This window comes from Balaenoptera acutorostrata, chromosome 17 (genome assembly GCF_949987535.1).
Source record: "Balaenoptera acutorostrata chromosome 17, mBalAcu1.1, whole genome shotgun sequence".
NCBI classification, from domain to species: domain Eukaryota; kingdom Metazoa; phylum Chordata; class Mammalia; order Artiodactyla; family Balaenopteridae; genus Balaenoptera; species Balaenoptera acutorostrata.
Window position 1 is genome coordinate 66,568,009 of NC_080080.1, and position 18,736 is coordinate 66,586,744.

Consider the following 18,736-nt stretch of genomic DNA (forward strand, 5'->3'; position numbering starts at 1 on the left):
TTTTCCAAACCTCATTGAATAACACATTTCTGTTATCCTACTTTTTATTTCTAAAGGCTCTTTTTTGTTGTTGGATGTTCTTTTTAAAAAAATTATAATTATTATTATTTTCCTCTCTTGTTTCATGGTTACAGTATCTTATTTCTTGAGGGATGTCAGTTTAGTGAGAGTTTGTTTTTGTTTTGCTTCCTTTTGCCTGATCTCTGTTTCCTGCAAGTTGCTTTTCTCTATTCATTTGGTTTCTACATTTCTTGGTAGAGGCTTTCCTCAGACATAGATAATCCAAGTTGGTGGTGTAAATTGGGATGCTTTTCAGCTTTTCTTACTGCCAACACTAGATTCAGCTTTCTCAGATCTGCTAAGTCCGTTAGCAGTCAGTAGTGGTCTGCCTGTTTTTTCACTTATAAAATTTGTTACTGTTTTCTTATTACCTTCCCTTTTAGTTCTTTGGGATTTATGCTTTTAAAAAAGTCTATTTAGTGTTGCTCTAGTGGGGCTGGTAGAGAAAGCAAAAAATAAATGCTCATGTCCAGTTGGCCACCTTTTAATTTATCTACTCTCTTTTATGCATACATGATAAGTGGGAATTCTGTCTGTCTTGTTTACTGCTTCATCTCCTAGTGCCCACATTTCTGGCACCTACTAAATGCATGATATATATTTGCTGAGTGACTGACTGGCTGGCTGACTAGCTTGGTTAGTTAGATTTCTGAAGTCTAAAAGATGCAAAATTTTAAAATGACAGCATTGTTGGATACATCTACAATGAGGTATTTCTGAAAGGCAGAGGATGCAGACTTTATTCAAAGATACTTTTACTCTATTATGTATCCTTAAATTTTTTAAATTAATTTTTCTAGATTTTTTGGTTAAGAATTTAAAAAGGAAATATAAACTGATGTTGGAGTAACAGGGCACTTCAGGAGAAATATGTAGGGTGTAACTAAAATACACTGTATGGTAGCTTTTTTAAAAAACTGAACCTTAACTTTTTATTCTGTTTTCCTGTCTCACCCAAACACATACACCAGGTGAATACAGTGATTTCAGGTCTCTTCTAATTTCTTAATTTTCTTAGAGTTTGGTTATTCCCCAATGTTAGGATGGCAAATTTCTAGCACATTTTCCATGACTCAGTTTTGTTCCATAAAGTATTTTAAATATGTTTTGAACATGAGACCAACATTAACTCTCTTATGATGATAAGTCCAACTTTAGAGTTTCCAACGGGGCACAAATATAACAACATGTAAGGAAAATAAAGGAAAACATAGAAGCAAAGGAAATTCAGGGAAATCATTTTTCTTTCACAAACCCCTGGCATGTTCCCTCAAGTAGCCAAGTATGCATGTATTAATTAATTTGAATAAAACTTATCGAGTACCTATTATGTGTACCAAGCTGTGCTAAAACTGGAAACTCAACCATGCCCTGTCTGGGCACTCATTCTATAGTTGTTTAATTAAATTGATTTGAAATTCAGTTTTCTATTGCTATTTTACTATCCATAAGAGCTTTCCCATAGCAGTAAACATTTTTATCCCCATGCCATTTTGGAAAGTTGTGGAACCTTCCTGCATCCTTTTTATTGCTTAGCCTGTTTACAGATTATAAATTGACACTGTAAGTGATATGACCACAAAGGGCACAGAAAAAACCCGTGCTGAAGCCAGAATTAGAACTTGAATCTGTCGTGCATTTGTTTTAGTCTAGTGAGTAGTACCCTCTGAACTGTAGATAGATTTTAATAATTCTACACATTTAAGGAAAAGGGCACCATTTAAACCTTGAACAGTAATAGAAATACAATCAAAGAAGATGGAAACATAGGGGAAGGAAATCAAGATTATCATATGTTGCTTCCTGAGGTCTTCACGTGAAATATCTCATTTAAAATATCTTTTTTGGGGATTTCCCTGGTGGCACAGTGGCTAAGAATCTGCCTGCCAGTGCAGGGGACACAGGTTTGAGCCCTGGTCCGGAAGATCCCACATGCCACGAAGCAACTAAGCCCGTGCGCCACAACTACTGAGCCTACGCTCTAGAGCCCGCAAGCCACAACTACTGAAGCCTGCATGCCACAACTACTGAAGCCTGCATGCCACAACTACTGAAGCCCGCGCGCCTAGAGCCCATGCTCCACAACAAGAGAAGCCACGGCAATGAGAAGCCCGCGCACCGCAACGAAGAGTAGCCCCCGCTCGCCGCACCTAGAGAAAGCCCGCGCGCAGCAACGAGGACCCAACGCAGCCAAAAATAAATAAATTAAATAAATAAATAAATAAAATATCTTTTTTCAAATCTAGGTCATTCGTTGGTTAGTAATAGGCATGATTTTGGGAAATTGTAAACAGAAAGCTTAGAGATGTAGATTCCTCCTTTTAAATAATCTTCAGTAATTAATCATGAATTAATTTATCTGTGGAGAGTTAGGTCATTTTTTTTTTAATTTATCAAATGCAGTGCCTCCCAAAAGAGATGAGTATACTAGTAACAGTACTGTAAATGTAAAACATACAAAAATCTGCATATCTAAAAATGTTGTCTTTTTTCCCCTTTAGAATGGCTAAGTCACAGACACGCATTCTTTAAAAAAGGCCTAGGATCCAGCTGGCTTTCTGATTCTTGTCTTGAATAACTTCTTTCTTGTTTTCCGCTCTGTTTTTGTCCTGGCCCTCCTGCACCTCCTCCCTAGCCCGCTCCAGCCACTTTCTGCTGGTGAGGAAGAGCCGTCCTCGCAGGCAAGGACGGGAAGGAAAGTGAGCAGCTCTCCCAGGAGGCCAGAGCTAATGGGGGTTTTGCGGATCTTTCAGCAGGGGCTGTCGATGCTAAGCGCGCGGTAGAGGTCTCCTTTACTGGCTCTCTGACCTCTCGGTAAACTATTTGTTTTTCCTTATATTGATTAAAAAAACAAGCCACCAGCCTGTAACTCCCTATCAACCAGGTGTTGTTTTTAAGAACCATGCACATTTAAAATATACGATTTCAGGAAAAAACCTTGATCCTGGACTTGGTTTTACTTTGCAATTCAGGTAAACCAGATCATCGATGATATTACAACAGAATCCCTGAAAGAAGCAGCAGATGCTTCCAGACTTCTGTTTTTTCAAAGAATATGAACTACAAATTTAAAGAATCAGTCTAATATACCCAATATTAGGCCATCTGAAATAAGAATTCTTATTAATTATGAGCATCTAAAGACTAAAAAACTTGAAGCCTTGTTTACATTTTGGCCATAAAAAGGTACTCTTACTATTCAAACAAACTGAAGCTATTGTTTTCCTTAGCATGTAATGCAGTCTACTTTTTCTTACTCTATAGCATTCTAAAGTAAAATTCAAAAACCCAGGGCAACTTGATCGCCTGCAAGTATGAATCTTTACAGTAGAGAAACCTCTAGATTGTATACCTATTGACATTGCTTAATAAAAACATCTAGAATAATGGTGCTTCTGGTTGTGTTTCCAATAGCAATGTGATTGCAGCACCCTGTGGATTAAGTTACCGATCCTTTGAATTCTGACCTTCTGTCTAAAACAGCTTTAGAGGTTACTCTTTTTTTCCGATTTGGGAGCCTAGAGGGGGGAAAAGTTAATGCTGTTTGAAGAAAGAAAAAATTTCTATAGGTTATTAGATTTTGGTTTTTTTATTTGTCCCCTTCCTGGCAAATCCTTTGTAGCAATAATAGAGCCTCTTGATTCTGAGTACCTAAACTATACCTCCAAATACACAAGGAGAATTGGAGTGCATTTTGAATGTAATTATTTCCTCGATGAATAAATCAAGTGCTTATGATGGAATAGCTATTAAGATCCAAGCAATATCACATTGGATAAATAAAATTAAGGACTACCACAGGGAAGAAATTGATAGAACTGTTCATACGATTGCTTGTTGTTAACTCAGACCCTTAGCTGCTCTTTTTAATATAAAGAAAAAGTTGGGAATATTTATAATCCTGCATTAGGAAGATAATTCACATTTTTTGGTAAATAATGAGAAAAAAAATATAGCGCCTGATTTGATCACTCAAGTTTAAGGATTCATCACATTTTTGCCCCTATGGACCATTTAATGTATGTACTTTTATTTTTGAACCAGCAAATTAACTTGCAATATGTGTTCGTAAATAATCAGATATTGTATAGTGATGATGTCTATTCTCTATTAAATATATCATTTCCATATATCACACACCTTTCCGGATTTATTAACTTCATTAGGTGTCACCTTGCTCCAAAATGATGATACAACCAGGACACAGTGATGTCCGAGTGCTCCATCTACTGTTTAGCGGTAACTTTGATGGTGCTAGAGAAAGAAGGCAGATTCCAGAACCAATAGTTGGAGGTGGGGGGAAGCATATTTTTATAAAACAGGATTCATACAGATAAGCTGTTACATTATGTGTTAAAATGAATGAAGAATGTATATAGAATGCCGGCACAGAGTAAGCACTCAATAAACGCTAATTCCCTTCCTTCTTCCGTGAGATAGTCATCGTTTCCGAAGAATTTAAAAACTGTGAACTCAGCTGTCATGAAACCTGGAAAACACAGAGCAAATTTCCAGATCCTCTTAAAGGTATTGGGAGGTGCTGACAAGATGGGTTTTGCCCATGGCTTAGAAAAAAAAAATTGAAGAGACAACCTGGGTTTTCTAGGTTGCTTCATGTCAACAGAAATCCATTTTATAGTTTGAGAAAGCAAAATAGCTTATTGCTCAGATTAAGCATATGATCCCAAGACCAATTATTTACATATTTTTGGCAGAAGGAAGAAAAAGTAACTCTCTTTGCCATTTTGGGAAATCAGTTGATTTTAAAAGAGAAAACCCAATATGTCCTATTTTTTTTTTAGATTAAGTACCTCTATCATCCCATTCCCTCTTCTTAAAAACCTCCTGCTGCCTTTGTTATCATTATTAGTTTCAAGAAGTGCTGCTCAAGCTTTCTATTAAGAATAATTTTTTTAAAAAACATCCTATAGGCAGTCATTACTACATATGATTACAAGTCTCCCACTCTACATAAATAAATGGGTATTATTCATATGTAATAACCAATGTGCTTATTAGGGAGCCAGGAAATAGATTATATTTCCATATTGTGTTGGTATAAAGACTCTAATTTTTATTACAATAATTTTCCATGGTACAGTGAATAGCTAGTAATTGCCTCCTTAAATTTGCTGTTAAAAGCTATTCATCTTGGAATTTGAATGGGAAACATTTAGCAAAATACTGGTAGACATTCAGTTTGGCGGATTTAATATCATTCTTAAAATAAATAGAGGATGTTTTACTTGGTTACGTTTCAGCAGAAGGCTACTGGGAGCAGGGCCCTCATTGCAGGTCTCGTGCCATTGGGAAAGAGTAGGTCATGGAAGTGACCACTCCACATGCCAGCAAGGATGGTAATGTCAGCCATCTAGACACTGTTCCAAAGGTTCCATTAAAAGCCAGGAATGTAGAGCCATGGCATGGACCATGAGAAAAAGAGTTATCTGGAAGCAGAGACACTGGAAGTACAGTATTTTGGAATATTTGCTGTTCTACTTTGAGCAGTTTAAATCACAAAATGTTGAATATTTCCAGGTATTACTGATTTTAAGAATGTGGAAGAAATAATAACTAGGATTTCGCTTTTGAAGAAAAAGCACTGATCTTTAAGTGCTGATACTATTTTGCAACTTACTGTACCATTATTCTTGAGTAAGAATCTTCAAAAAGAATGGTAGAAACAGAGAGGTAAGAGATAGTGAGCATCAGACCAGGTAATTGCATGCATGCTTAATTCTAAAATGATTTAAAGGTAAACAAAAATAGAAGAAAAAAACTTCTGAGTCTATCTTTTATTGGAAACTTCACAACTACTCAAGAACTGTATTATCGTTCCTGGAATGGAAAAAGGGAAAGGGAGACGTGTTTTAGCTTTTGCTTTCTCAGTGTTTGTTATATTTAATTGGATTAATCAACTGTATATTCATGTCGTTTTAGAAAAGTTCCAACTTACCTTTTCGATTATTCTAATGGATCCCTTATATCTACCCATGTCTTTTCTTTTTTAATTAGGCACATTTATTTTTGTAATCATGCCTTTATTTAAACTTCTCTGTTCATTGAACAGCACTAACAACTTCTGTCAAAATTGCAGACTTCTATATAACCAGGCACATATCTAGACAACAGTTTGCTCTGTATGATAAAACTTGTTTGGAGATACATGAAAGATATCGTCCTTTTTGAGGGTATTCAAACATTTTGTTACAGTTGACTATTCTAAGCGTTTTCCTTTTCCAGATAAAATTTATTTTTTAGTGTGGAAAAGGCATATTAGAAAATTTTTCCTCCTATTCATATGTTTATGTGTTGAAATTTTTCCAGGAAATATCAGATAGTAATGTTTTCTACTATCACCTGTTTTTACTAATGGCGGATTTTTAGCAAATTTTCCTAATTTCTGTTGTAATGGGTATGACTTTATTTAGGGAACACCTTGGTCCTTAAAGTATATGGTTAAGTCATGTAATTATAGTTGTGAAAATTTAGAAATAGGAAGTTAACAGTACACTACTGGGTCTTCTTAGTAATGGCTTACATTTTGGCTATTTATCAGAGGATAACTTATTTTGGTGTGAGTTGTATGGTATTTATTAAATATTTGATATTCAGAGGTAGTAACCAGACAAAATTTATGGATACGCATGTGATTGTTTTTAGGCCATCTAATTTTGCTTTAGGAAAAGGAAAGCATTTAAAAGTGATACACACTTTTGGAAAGTTAAAAAAATAAATAAGTGGTTAAAAAAATAAATACATGGATATTTCTTGTAGCCAATGACTAAGTTCTTTGTTACATAACTATGCAGCATAACCTATATCATATCAATTAGTGCTCACATTACATTCATCATGCTTTTCATCATTTTCTTCATAATGACATGCATCATTTCTTTAATGGTTCTTGTTTGGTTATATAAATAAAAATAATTGAATTTCAATATAAAAACTAATGTAATGTGATAAATTTGATTACATAAAAGTCAGATATGTTACATGATATTCCTGCTGACTTCATATAGTTTGTGTCTTCTGGATTTGCCAGTATAATCTTTCATGGATCAGAAAAATAATATTTTATCTTTTTATACCTAAAATAATTTTTAAACTATGGGAAACATGGCCACAATAGCTTAAAGTTTCAAATACGGTTGAATTCTCCAAACAGCATCTCAAATTTTATATTTTATGGAGCTTAGAAATAAATATGATAGCAAAAGCAGTTACTGTGTGGGTCTTTGATATCATAGATTGAATTATTTTATCTCACGGCACTAGAGACCTCCATTACATGCTGTATTTTATTTTCTGCATATATACTCTAGTATACTGAATAACCAATACTTCTGGTATGGGAAAGTGCTGTAGGTGGTAACGTAATTCTATTTTGGCTGCATGAACAGATCCAATAGCAAACAACTGATTTTTGACCTTGCTTCCCAAATATGGTAGGTGGCTAGCCCATGATTCCTTGCCGGTACCATACAAAATGAAATCCTAGGTGACTTTGCAGTTTAAGCGGTCTCTTAGGTTTGACAAAGTGTTCTCTTCTGAGGAATTTAGATTGGCATCCTTGGTGGGGGGTAGGGGGTGGGGAGTCCATATTGAATTTTGGTCATTAGAAGCTTTTTCTTTGTTTGCATTGGAATGGTGCTTTCATTTACAAATTAGTAAAGTAAAGGTAAGACTGTCTGTTTTATGAGTTGATGATCTGAAATGTATTATAAAATCATTTAACAAGTTACTGTGATTTCTAAAATGTTTTTTCATACCAAGGCAGGAGCCTTAACGAAGAAGATGCTTATTATTACTAATAAAAAGACTAGATCCATAGAGTAGTATTACTGTTAATGACGAAACAGTTTTAAGGAAAATCCAACAGGTATAAAGATTCTATTTTAGAGTACAAAATTGGTTATGATGAGTAAAAACAAACATTTGTATTTGAACTATGGTATAAGGCTGGCAAAAAGCAGTATAATAATTAGTCATGTAAGTGATGCCTTCTTTAAATATTTGAAATCAATATAATGGTTAAGTTATTGATCTAATAACTGAAGTCATTTATTTGCCTAAAACATGATAGTAAGTAAATATTTTAAACTGTAATTTAGTCGTAATCTGAATAGCTCAACTACCTAGGTGAGCATTGTAGACTTTCATGCATAGATTGAGTTTAGTTAGAATTTTTTAAAAGAACAGACTGTAAGGAAAGAGTTCTAGGTAAAATAAATCTTTTCCCCCAGAATCATTTTAAAATATCAACACTGAAATATTATCTGGTTCATATCCAAAAAAATTGCTCCTGTAAAACTTGCCATTCTAGAAATCACTGCAGAATTAACATTCAGGCTTTCATTGTTAAACTGATAATAGCTTACACGTTTGCTTTTTCTCTCCCTTTGCTTACTTAATATGGAAATGGCCATTCTAGTTTTCATTTTCCCCAGACCTGTTAGTTGTTACATTCGGAAAAAAAATTTTTTTTTTTTTTGGAAAAGTATCGATTCCCTAAGTTTCAGGGCCTGAAAACAAGTTTTGGAAAAGTATGAAAGATAACGTGTAACTACTCCCCAAAGCTCGTAATTGGTAGCTGCTGTAGCAAGAGATGTGTGTTGACAGTGTCTCCGAGAAGCGATTCTCACACAGCTGTTTATTCAGATAGCATGGGGCGCGTTCATTTACATAATAAATTTTTTCGGAGCAGCAAGGTTGAGTCAGAGAGAGCAGGGCTCCTCTCAATTGTTGCATTTAAACCAATAAGGATAGGACAAGAGAATAGCTGTGGTTTGCGTTGCAAAAACAAAAAAAGCCCCGAGGCTCCGCGGGCAGACCTACAAGGCTGCGCCAACAGATCGAGGGATGCGATGGTGCAGTTTCTTTGTCTGGGCTTCTCAGATGCTATCAGCTGCTGCTGTTTAGAGGGAAAGAGCGCGGGGCTCAAAGCGGTGACTAAACAGGACGGTGGGAGCTGATGGCTGCGAGTTTGGGGCGAGGTAGAAACTCTCCAGTGCCACTTCCGACTCTGAGCCTTCCTGTTGCCGTCCAGTGTGGCGGTTTTCTCGCCGGGGCCAGCGTGTGCGCTCAGTCGCTCGGCAGCCCGAGCCTGCAGCGGCGCCCAGGCGGCGGTCCTCGCGGCCCCGCTTCCCCGCGCGGACGCGCTCCGCTGCCCGAAGCGCCGGGCTCCGCCGAGAGCCCCTAAGAGCCCTCCCGCGTCCTTACCCAGGAGCAAAACTATGTCAGGAATGGAGGTTTGCTAAACCAGAAAATTCGAAGGAGCCCAGGAAACTGGTGGATGCAGCGGATGTAAGCGCTGTAAGTACAAGCTGACTGTTTGAAAAACTGTTCTGAATGACAACAGCTGTCCTGTGGGCAAAGCCCAAGATAACAGGAGCGCTTTGAGTTATTGTTTTGATTTGTTTTAAAAGAAAAACATTAGGGCGTGGGGAAGATTATGACACTTTGTACCCAGTGCTTTATGGGCCACTGGGTTCCATGGTAAAAGTATAAGTTTTAACCCCCAAATTAGCTGAGCGATTAGAATCATTAAGAGGTAATTAGAAATTAATTGTTAAGGATGACTTTTGTTGTGCTCTATGTAAATAAGTATATTGCATCGCTATATTCTTGTAGGGAGATCACTCCATTATCTCTTTTCTGCACAAACCTCAACTATTACTGTGTGATATTGATTAAAGCGGTATCTGTCTTTATCCATTGCAACACACAGATAACTTTTCCTATACATTTTAGTTGGATTGGAGAAAAGGAGGAAGGAATTAACATTTTCAAAGGACGACAGATAACAAAAATAAATTGAAACCACTTTTTAAGGAAGGAAATCCTTTTGTTTCAATAAACAAATTTCCCAAACATTATAGTAAAGGGCTCATCTTCAAAAGGTGAAATAATAAACATTTGCCAAATTAATATATTTCTCACTTATTGACACTTAACAGGACTTGAATGGACCTTGAAATTAAAAACAAGGTTCTTAAACTTTTGAATTACCACTTAAAATATTTGTCATTCAAAATCAGTATATGAATTGCTAATGACTCATGGGCTTATATTTCTTGGGAGGAGTTTTTGAAACATTTAAGCACAGCTTTTGCACGAATTCAGTAAATTCAGAGCTGCCACTGAATGTAGACAAGTGTTTTTATGTTTCATTTCTTAAAATGACAAGGGATACAAAAAGTCGCTAGTTAAGCACATAGTGTAGTTTTATAGGCTGGGGGTTGTTTTCTTGATGTGTCTCTCATAGTAGGTTTTATTTTAGGCGTGTGAGTCTTTTCGCCCACCGTTTGGGATTTGAAGACATGCACACACGAATAGTCATGCTTTTTTGCATTATCAAATATTTGATATTTGCTTTCTCGCTGCTTGAGTTCTCCTAAGGCCCAAAGTGTTCAGTTAAGTGAGCAAACAGCCCTGGATTTTCAATCCTGAAAATTCTTCGTGGTGACAGACAGGGCAGCCTAACTGAGCCACTGTTCAGTTTTAGAATGCCAAAGGGAAGTCAACAGCTCTGGGAGTTTGGTAGACATAATAAATGATTTTCTCAAAAGAAAATTTCCTCTTGAATTTGAAAATTTATTTTGTAAGAATACCTTGGGGAAAAAAATACTCGCAGTGAGAATAAAACCCCTTCCCATTTAATCAACTATCGAAAGTATTACATTCAACATCTTAAATAAATGCTAATTTCGAAAACAATCATCAAGTCTATAGGTAGAATCAGTGTCGTTCACGTACTTGTTTTTGTTTTCCTGGGGACTCTATTTTGTCATTTTCTTTAAATAAGATACTTTAAAAAGTGATACAGTATATTACATTTAAAATCAGTAAGGGTATTAAAGAATTCATTTTATGGAGTCCGATAAAGAAGGAGGTAGGTGTTAACACTGAAACGACATCTACCTCTTCCTGGAAGTTCATTTCAATTTTAGGTTTAGATTTTTATTACATCATTGACACCATGGTTGGAAATGTTGATTGAGGAACATTTTAGCAAGAATATATTCTGATTTAAAAGCAGGCTTCTGCCTAAGGCACATTTTTTTTCCCTATAAAATACACTCTGACTAGAAAATTGCCATTGTCTTTCAAATTTGGGAGTACTCAGGTTGATCTGTGGTTGGGCAAAACTAGCTCGCCTGCCAACTCTGTTTATTTAGATAAGTTCAGTACTTTCACTTTGAAAATTTCTTTTGAGTTTGAAAAAAAAGTTTAAAATTATAGTCATTTTATAAAAATTGCTTCTAGCAAGCAAAAAAGCCAATGGAAAACCCATAATTTAAACAAGTACCTACATTTTATTTGCTCTCTGCTGCTGAGATCTAGAATCCCTTTCCATTTACAGTTTACTTTTCACAGAACATTATTAACTTTTTGGCTTCATACATGATCTTCTGTCAGATGCTTTTGATTTGTAATTTAGCAAAGTATAATAAACAGTGCAAAAGTCATGAATTTTGCTCTGCATCCTGAGCTCTGTGGTAGGGAAAAATGTGATAAAATGTGTACCTTAAGTCTTGTTTGATGATCTCTCAAAGCAAGTTTGCCTTCTGGAAATAATTTCTGGGGTTGAAGAGCATGGTATTAACAGATTTAATGTGGCTATTCAATGGATTGGCGAAGTACTATGTGAGGTTTAACAAAATGAGAGAGACAAATTGAACATCAACAAAAGTTACATCTGTGAAGAATTAGAAATTTAATTAGAAAAAAGGCAAACTTAAAAGACCTCATTAACTAATCAGAAGTCAAAGTTACTAGTTGAGGATTCTTGAATTGAAATTCTAAGAAGTTCTGCTCTCTTTTTTCTCTGTATTTTCACAACTCTGTCAGTACACTACTCTGGGTATTCTCTACAAAGAGTTTTAAAAAGCATTAAAGTGAAATGACTTCATTGTAATCTAAGATGACCATTTATAATGTTCTGGGAAATATTTTTGCACTCCTAGGAGCATTTGAATTAAAAATACCAGATTAGGAGGAGACAAGAAACATACTAGGTTTATGGATGTAAAGCAGAAAATATGAGCTTACTGAATGCCTAACAGCATTTTTCTGAAAACCATGAAATATTTTTTTTCTCTTTGAATGGAAAGGCGCCTAATTAATTATTTTTGCAGCACATTGTGTTTTTAGACCTTGAAAACCTAGAACCTTCCAGAGATATTGGCAAACATAAGAGAAAATCAACGCCAATCAGAAATAGGTGTTCTTTTTAGATAAGTCATTACAAGAGTATGTTTTCTTACTGCACTGTAATCTTGTACTACACATAAAAAACTAAAAGCATGTGAAGTGTAGCATTTTGTAAACTGTAACTAATTTTGCTCACATCTGTGTCTAATTGTTGTCTGCATTCGCATTCTTGAGAGTAGATTTATTTTTCCTGGACCACGATGTGGATTCAGCTGACCAGCCTAAGTGAGGATTAGTTGTTTTAAAGTTATTTTGATTAAAGAGTCATTTTTAAAAACAGTAACACACAACACATGGTTTAAATAATCCTTGAGACACAAAAGAATATATCTGATGTATACTTAATGAAATGAAGATCATGGATACGGGCTCAAAAATTGTAGTGTACGAAGTACAGTAGAGACTGAGTCCAGCTAGCCTAAAAAAAAGTATGTTGCTGTGAAAATGCATTTTTTTCAGTGAAAAAGCGTGTTAGAATGATTCTTATTTTGAAGTTCATTTTTTTAAATTAACAGATTGACTTTGCAATTAAATAGGATAGGTTAAACCTCAAATATAAATATAATCAAACTTTCAAAGTATACTAGGAAACTAAAATTAGGTTTCAAAGATGATACTATCTAGCCAAGGTTAAAATAGGAATGTATTTTAATATGTAACAGAAAGTATGTTTTACATACTCTTTCACATAATTAAGCCAAGAGAGTTCTTAAAATTAAGTTAGTTCTCACCTATAATTTATTCCAGGTGTATAAAAGTGGAAAAAAAGGAAAAAAAGGAAATTTATCCTTGAGGTATATCGCTGCAGTTTCTAAAGGAAAACATTTAATCTTGTGTGAGAACATTAATTTCAACAAAAATATCAGAAGCCAGTTGTCACCAAATGACCTATCTGTAGGCATTAAAATGAAACTTTTATTGAATACTCAGGCATCTCTTTAAAATTATTTTTCGTCCTGCACATATTTTAGAAAAGTATACCTAGAAATTTCGTGTAACATTATACCAAGATATTTAGACTTTAACGATGCTTTATTCTTGCCAAAAAGGTAGTACTTTTTAATTTCATAAATCATAATTAAAAAAATAACAGGACTCAACAGAAGATGCTTGGCTGGATAACTTTAATGCCATTTGAGATGCTTCAGTTTTTTCATCTTTGTTCTGTAACCCTAATTGATGTCTGTTCCGGTTGAATGAAAATACACATCAAAGATTTGGAATTCTGAGTCATTTTAAACGTTATGCAGAATGCTCTTTACCTCCGAGGCAGGCGTTAGCCTGAGCTTGCGGGCCAGCAGCCCACCCTCACCTGAGCTTATCACCTGCTGGCAGTTTTGCTGTCTCTGGACGAAGGGCAGTGACTAGCAAAGCCTGCAAGCTAAGTTAGCTGTTCAGTGAAATGCCAAATACAGATTCATCTGGAGACAAAAGAGACCAGAACTCTGGCCAGCTGAGACACTGAAGTGATTATTCAACTCTCCATTCTCTCTCCTGGTTTAAAAGGTGGAAAATTAAACCAACAGCGAACTGCTTTTGCTATTTCGCCAGGCAGTGATGGATTTCCCTGAATTTAAACATCCACTGAATTTTCAATTTGCTTGGGTACATGAGCACATTGCTCCACGATGGGACTTTGGGGAGGAGAACTTGCCTTTGCCATTTCTCGTTGAGTCCGGCACTGCCTGAAAGTGGCCCAGAAGCCGTTTTGGTGAATGTTCAATGACAAATAGTAAATATAGGAGAAAACCATCACGATAAGGATAAGAAGTGTCCGGAGGCAAAGGCGTGGGCGGGAACTCGATTTCAGCTGCTGAGAGCAGGAGCTGAAAGACCTTCTGAGGATGCTGGAGGGGTTAATGCTTGAACTGCTGCTGTGAAACACACTCATTTTGCTAATAGCTATTTTTTTTTTCCAAGCACCTTGTCCAAGCTGCCTGGATAAGGCTGCTTTGCATGTTGATTGGGGGAGGGGTAATCCCGTTTGCAGCTGTCATAGGCCAGTGATGAATCACTATCCCGTCATTTGGCTGCCTTCCCCCCTAACAAGGGGAGGAGGAGGGCAGACCTGGAGGAGGAAACAACAGTGGAGACCTCAACTTAAAGACAATATGCCTTTCACCGCTGCAGTATCCTCCTTTTTCTCTTTTGGTTAAAAGAGAACATTGTAGTCCTGAGCCACGTGGTCTGTATAATTAAGAACTGACACTGAAGCAGAGTAACAACAGCTTCTAATTTTTTACCCCTGATCACAGGTGCAAACATCTCAAACCAGTTCAGATGTTGCTGTTTCCTCAAGTTGCAGGTAAGGATATCGTTGATATTTGACATTTGGGGAGATTACCTTTCTGTGACCCCCCCTATCTATTTTTGTCTAGTATTTCTTAATTATTTCTATTAATAGCCTTGGTTGGAAATTACTTAACCATTTGTGTGTGTGTGTGTGTGTGTGTGTGTGTGTGTGTGTGTGTGCTTGTAAAAAATAATTGTTCAATATGTAGAAAGGGAAGAGGATCCTGGGTTTGCAAATGATTAGGGGTTCTAGTTTCTGGGGTTAGGAAAACTGTGAATGTGTCATGAGAATGAGGGGAGAAACACTGGATTTTAAGCCATTCCCCATTTGAATCCAGAAGACTTGGGGAAGTCAGAATTCACTTTGGAAGTAAAACGGTTCATGTTAAGTCGTTTTAAAAACTGACGTTTACAGTCAGTTTAAGTGCAGCCTCCAAATTAAAATGACTGTAGCTTTTATTGGCCTGGTGGGGATGAGGAGCAGACAGTCTTAGCTTCATACATATTAACCCCCCTCCTTTTTTTTTTTTTTAGAAAAACACAAAGTTTAAAATAAAGTGAATGGGCCTTAGACTTTCAAACACTTGGCTGTCAGAAAACAGAACGGTATCTAGGTGTGTTTTTAGTCACTTTAAACAAATGCTCGCCTGTCTTCATTAAGAAAAGGTGCAATATAAGTGAATGGCTCTGAAATTGTGAACATGAATAGTGGCTTCTGTACCCTGTAGGGCATACGCAACTGCTGAGTCGAAGAACTTTCTGGGGGGATTTCGCTGGTTTCGTGTTGTAAAAAATGGCCAGTTTGAGCAGGGCAGTGGCATTGTTCTTATTTCCCTGAGTGGGTGACAGCTGAGGTATTCTGACTGCTCGTGTTCCTGGGGACTCACTGGATGCTGGCCTGATCCCTCCTCACTTGGGCAGGCTGTACGTAATTCACAAAGCAAACAAGTGAGCCGACATCAGGATGTTTTAATGCTGCATTTGTTTCAAGGGAGACAGAGGAACAATTAAGCAGTTTACCAGAGTAAACACATGCATCAGGGACATCTCATTCCCTGTCACTGGACTATAGGCTTCAAGTGTTGTATTTGGTTTGGAGACCCATTAAATTACAATTGGGCGGTAAATTATAAGGGAGTACCTAGTGCTAATTTATTAGATGAAAGAGATTCCATAGAAAAGTGATTTTTTTTTTCAATTTTACACTTCCGTCTTTTAGAAAAATAATGCCTTGGGGTTTTTTTCCCACCTAAAAAGAAAAGCATGAGGGTCTGTTTTCTTTGATAATAAAAATAGATGGAATTGTCTCATTAGATCTTGGGACTTGATGAGCTATCAGAGGAGAGAAAAAGAGATTTAAAAAAAACTATATGAATGGCTGAATAGGTAAGGCCAGTGACATCTTGTAATAGTACACGTTACGTTATGAAAGGATGGCTGAAGTGAAAATGTAAGACGAATTATTTTGAGTCGAAGAAGATAGATACAATGGGACTTTTGTGCGAATGTGTTTCAAAGAAGGTGTCAAGTCGTTAGCACATTAAATAGTGGGGTTATGAATTTGGTACATCTGTCAAACGGAAGGCTTCTTGTCTTTAGGTCTATGGAAATGCAGGATCTAACCAGCCCGCATAGCCGTCTGAGTGGTAGTAGTGAATCCCCCAAACTCGATAACTCTCATATAAATAGTAATTCCATGACTCCCAATGGCACCGAAGGTGAGTGTCTGCCTTCTCACTGTTTACTTTGCACCTTGTTTCTTCATCAGTATACACTGTGTTACTAGGTGGTTATGATTTCAGTTGTCAAATCCATGAAACCACTGTTTAATTTCTTGTTTAGGTAATTTGACTTATGAACCAGTATTCACCCTTACTTAGGGACTGCATGTTACCAGGTTATTATAACATTACACAGACTGGTTTTATTTCACATAGATGCATATATATGCATAGTATACATGTGTATGTGTGCATGACATATTTAAGCTTTGAGTGTGTTTTTTCTTCTTGTTGATCGTTCTCCACAGCACAGTATCAATTTGCAATTGTTTTGCTCTATGAGCCATGAAAATTTGGATTATTTCCTTTATTTTACTTTCCCTTTGTTACTAAATATAACCAAATTTGTTTCAAGTCAACATTAGACTGGATTGTCTCTAAATATCAATAAAATAATTTGTGTGCCTAATGTTCTTGTGGCTTTGACCATTGAAATACAAAGAAGTAAAAAAATACTTACTGTTTACAAATATACGACCTTACTTGGAAGATAACATGAAATTCATTTACTTTCTTAAAGATTAAGTATATATTTCAAACATAGTACTGTTACAATGATTTTTGTGTAATTAATACATATGAATATTTATGTAAATTTTATGTAAATAGGATGCCTACTTTAATCCATATATACCTAAGTCTAAACATAGGTAAAGCTATTTGCATGTATCGTTAGCTGTCGTGCACGTTTATTTAGGTACTATACATATTTTTAAAACTTCATAGAAGGGTATGTTACATATTGCATTGTATTTATTTCTACTTTAGCCTATTGAAATATTCCTTCTTCACAGGTGATATTTTTGCTTATTTTTTCCTTACTAAGCCTTAGGACCTTGATGAACTTAGAACATAAGTTTCACTAGAAGTTTGATGAATTATCTACATTAGAATTCCATCCATAAACAAAACCCTTAACCATCATTTTTCAATCACCATGATGATCTTTTATCATAGTTCTTAAAAACAACAAAAAATACCCCAAATGCCATAAAATTGTTTGTTTGGTGCAGTATTCCAGTATGTGTGAGGGAAGCCTTTTGAAACTGATAATGATATGAAATTTCTGGTAATGGATACAATATAAAATCAGTTGTTTCTGATAGGAGATAACTTTTATAGCCTCAGTGATTGTTTTTACATGTAAGTAGTCTGTATTTTCCTTTTTGAGTAAGTACCTTCATTTATGGAAAATGGTCCCTGCCAAAAGTAGAAACTTTGCTGACCTAGCAAAAAAAAATCTCTGAAAAAGGTTCCTTTACCTGTGAAACACTTTTCTGCCCATTTCGATAGGCAATCAGAAAGAAACTTCAGTTATGTATAGGAAAGTCATTCTAGCGTTTAGGAAGATTCTATAGAGCAGATAAAATAAAAGCCAGCAGTCCTTTTTTTCTCTCCTTTGGAATTTGGCTTCAGGTGTGAGCATGGCAGCTGCTGCAGTGTGGACTGGACCGGGTGTGTGCACAGACACACAGACCACTGCAGGGCCCTGGACCGGTAGGCCCCATGCCAGTGTCAGCGTGCAGGGCGGCCGCTGAGGGCAGCATCAGGGGACCAGAGGTGGAAACCTGTAACAGTCATTCTCATCACTGTGAAGTCCAAATAAGACAATCATTTAAAGTAACTTAAAAAAAAAAGAAGCTTTAAGTATGTTAAATTGCTTTGATTTATAGAATAGACCAATACATATTGGTAGGAGTAATTATGAAATGATGAGTTAATTTTCTTATATATGAAGAAATGAAATAGGGGTAAGATGTTTTCATTTTGTCATCGTTTTACTGGCAAATCATCTCCTACAAAAGAAGAACCAGGCAAGATTGAAACAGAGTATGTGTTGGAGACTGCCCCCTTGGATGGCTTTGTGTGAATGATGCGTGGTTTGCTTTTTAAGGGCATGTGAAATGATACTATTTCTGAATATTTATATTTCATAGCTTGATGTCATGTTTGTATTCAGTAATATGTACTTGATCAGATTTTTGCATAACTAAAGTAAATCCAAAGTAAGAAAATGTTTTAGATATCTGTGTAATCTGCTGAACCATCAATTTGGAAAATACTTAGAAATTATTTCTCTCCTAAAAAAAAAAAAAACCTTATCTTATGGCTTAGAAATGGATTTTTTTAGACCTATTTCAGACAGGTACCCAGTTACTCACGTCACTCTGTTTTCGGGCATTCTTCACTGGTATACTTTGCAAAGGTTATGGTAGTTAGAAAGCGAAGTGAGAAGATATCAGTATAAATTATCCAAAGAATACATGAAATTTTAGTCAGTCGACTGGGTCATCAGTTTTACTTTAGTGTACAGTTTGAAAACATGGACCCAAACTTTCTTCACCATCTATGCTACATGTCTGTTCGGATGCAAACGATATCAG

The 18,736-nt window shown here is 36.1% G+C and overlaps 1 protein-coding gene across 11 annotated transcripts in view; it reads left to right on the top strand.

Annotated features, from left to right (window-relative positions):
- Window positions 1–18,736, top strand: part of EYA1 (EYA transcriptional coactivator and phosphatase 1) — a 326,842-nt gene that overhangs the window by 158,624 nt on the left and 149,482 nt on the right. For 7 of the 11 annotated variants that reach the window (XM_057532324.1, XM_057532326.1, XM_057532325.1 and 4 more), the window contains exons 3-4: window positions 14,535–14,584; window positions 16,171–16,289. The exons of 1 other annotated variant lie outside the window; for it this stretch is intronic. In XM_057532324.1, coding sequence (XP_057388307.1) covers window positions 14,535–14,584; window positions 16,171–16,289 — 169 coding nt within the window. Of the gene's footprint in view, window positions 1–8,896; window positions 9,379–14,534; window positions 14,585–16,170; window positions 16,290–18,736 lie in introns of those variants that run through there. 3 more of the 11 variants (XM_057532331.1, XM_057532333.1, XM_057532332.1) reach the window with 3 other exon arrangements.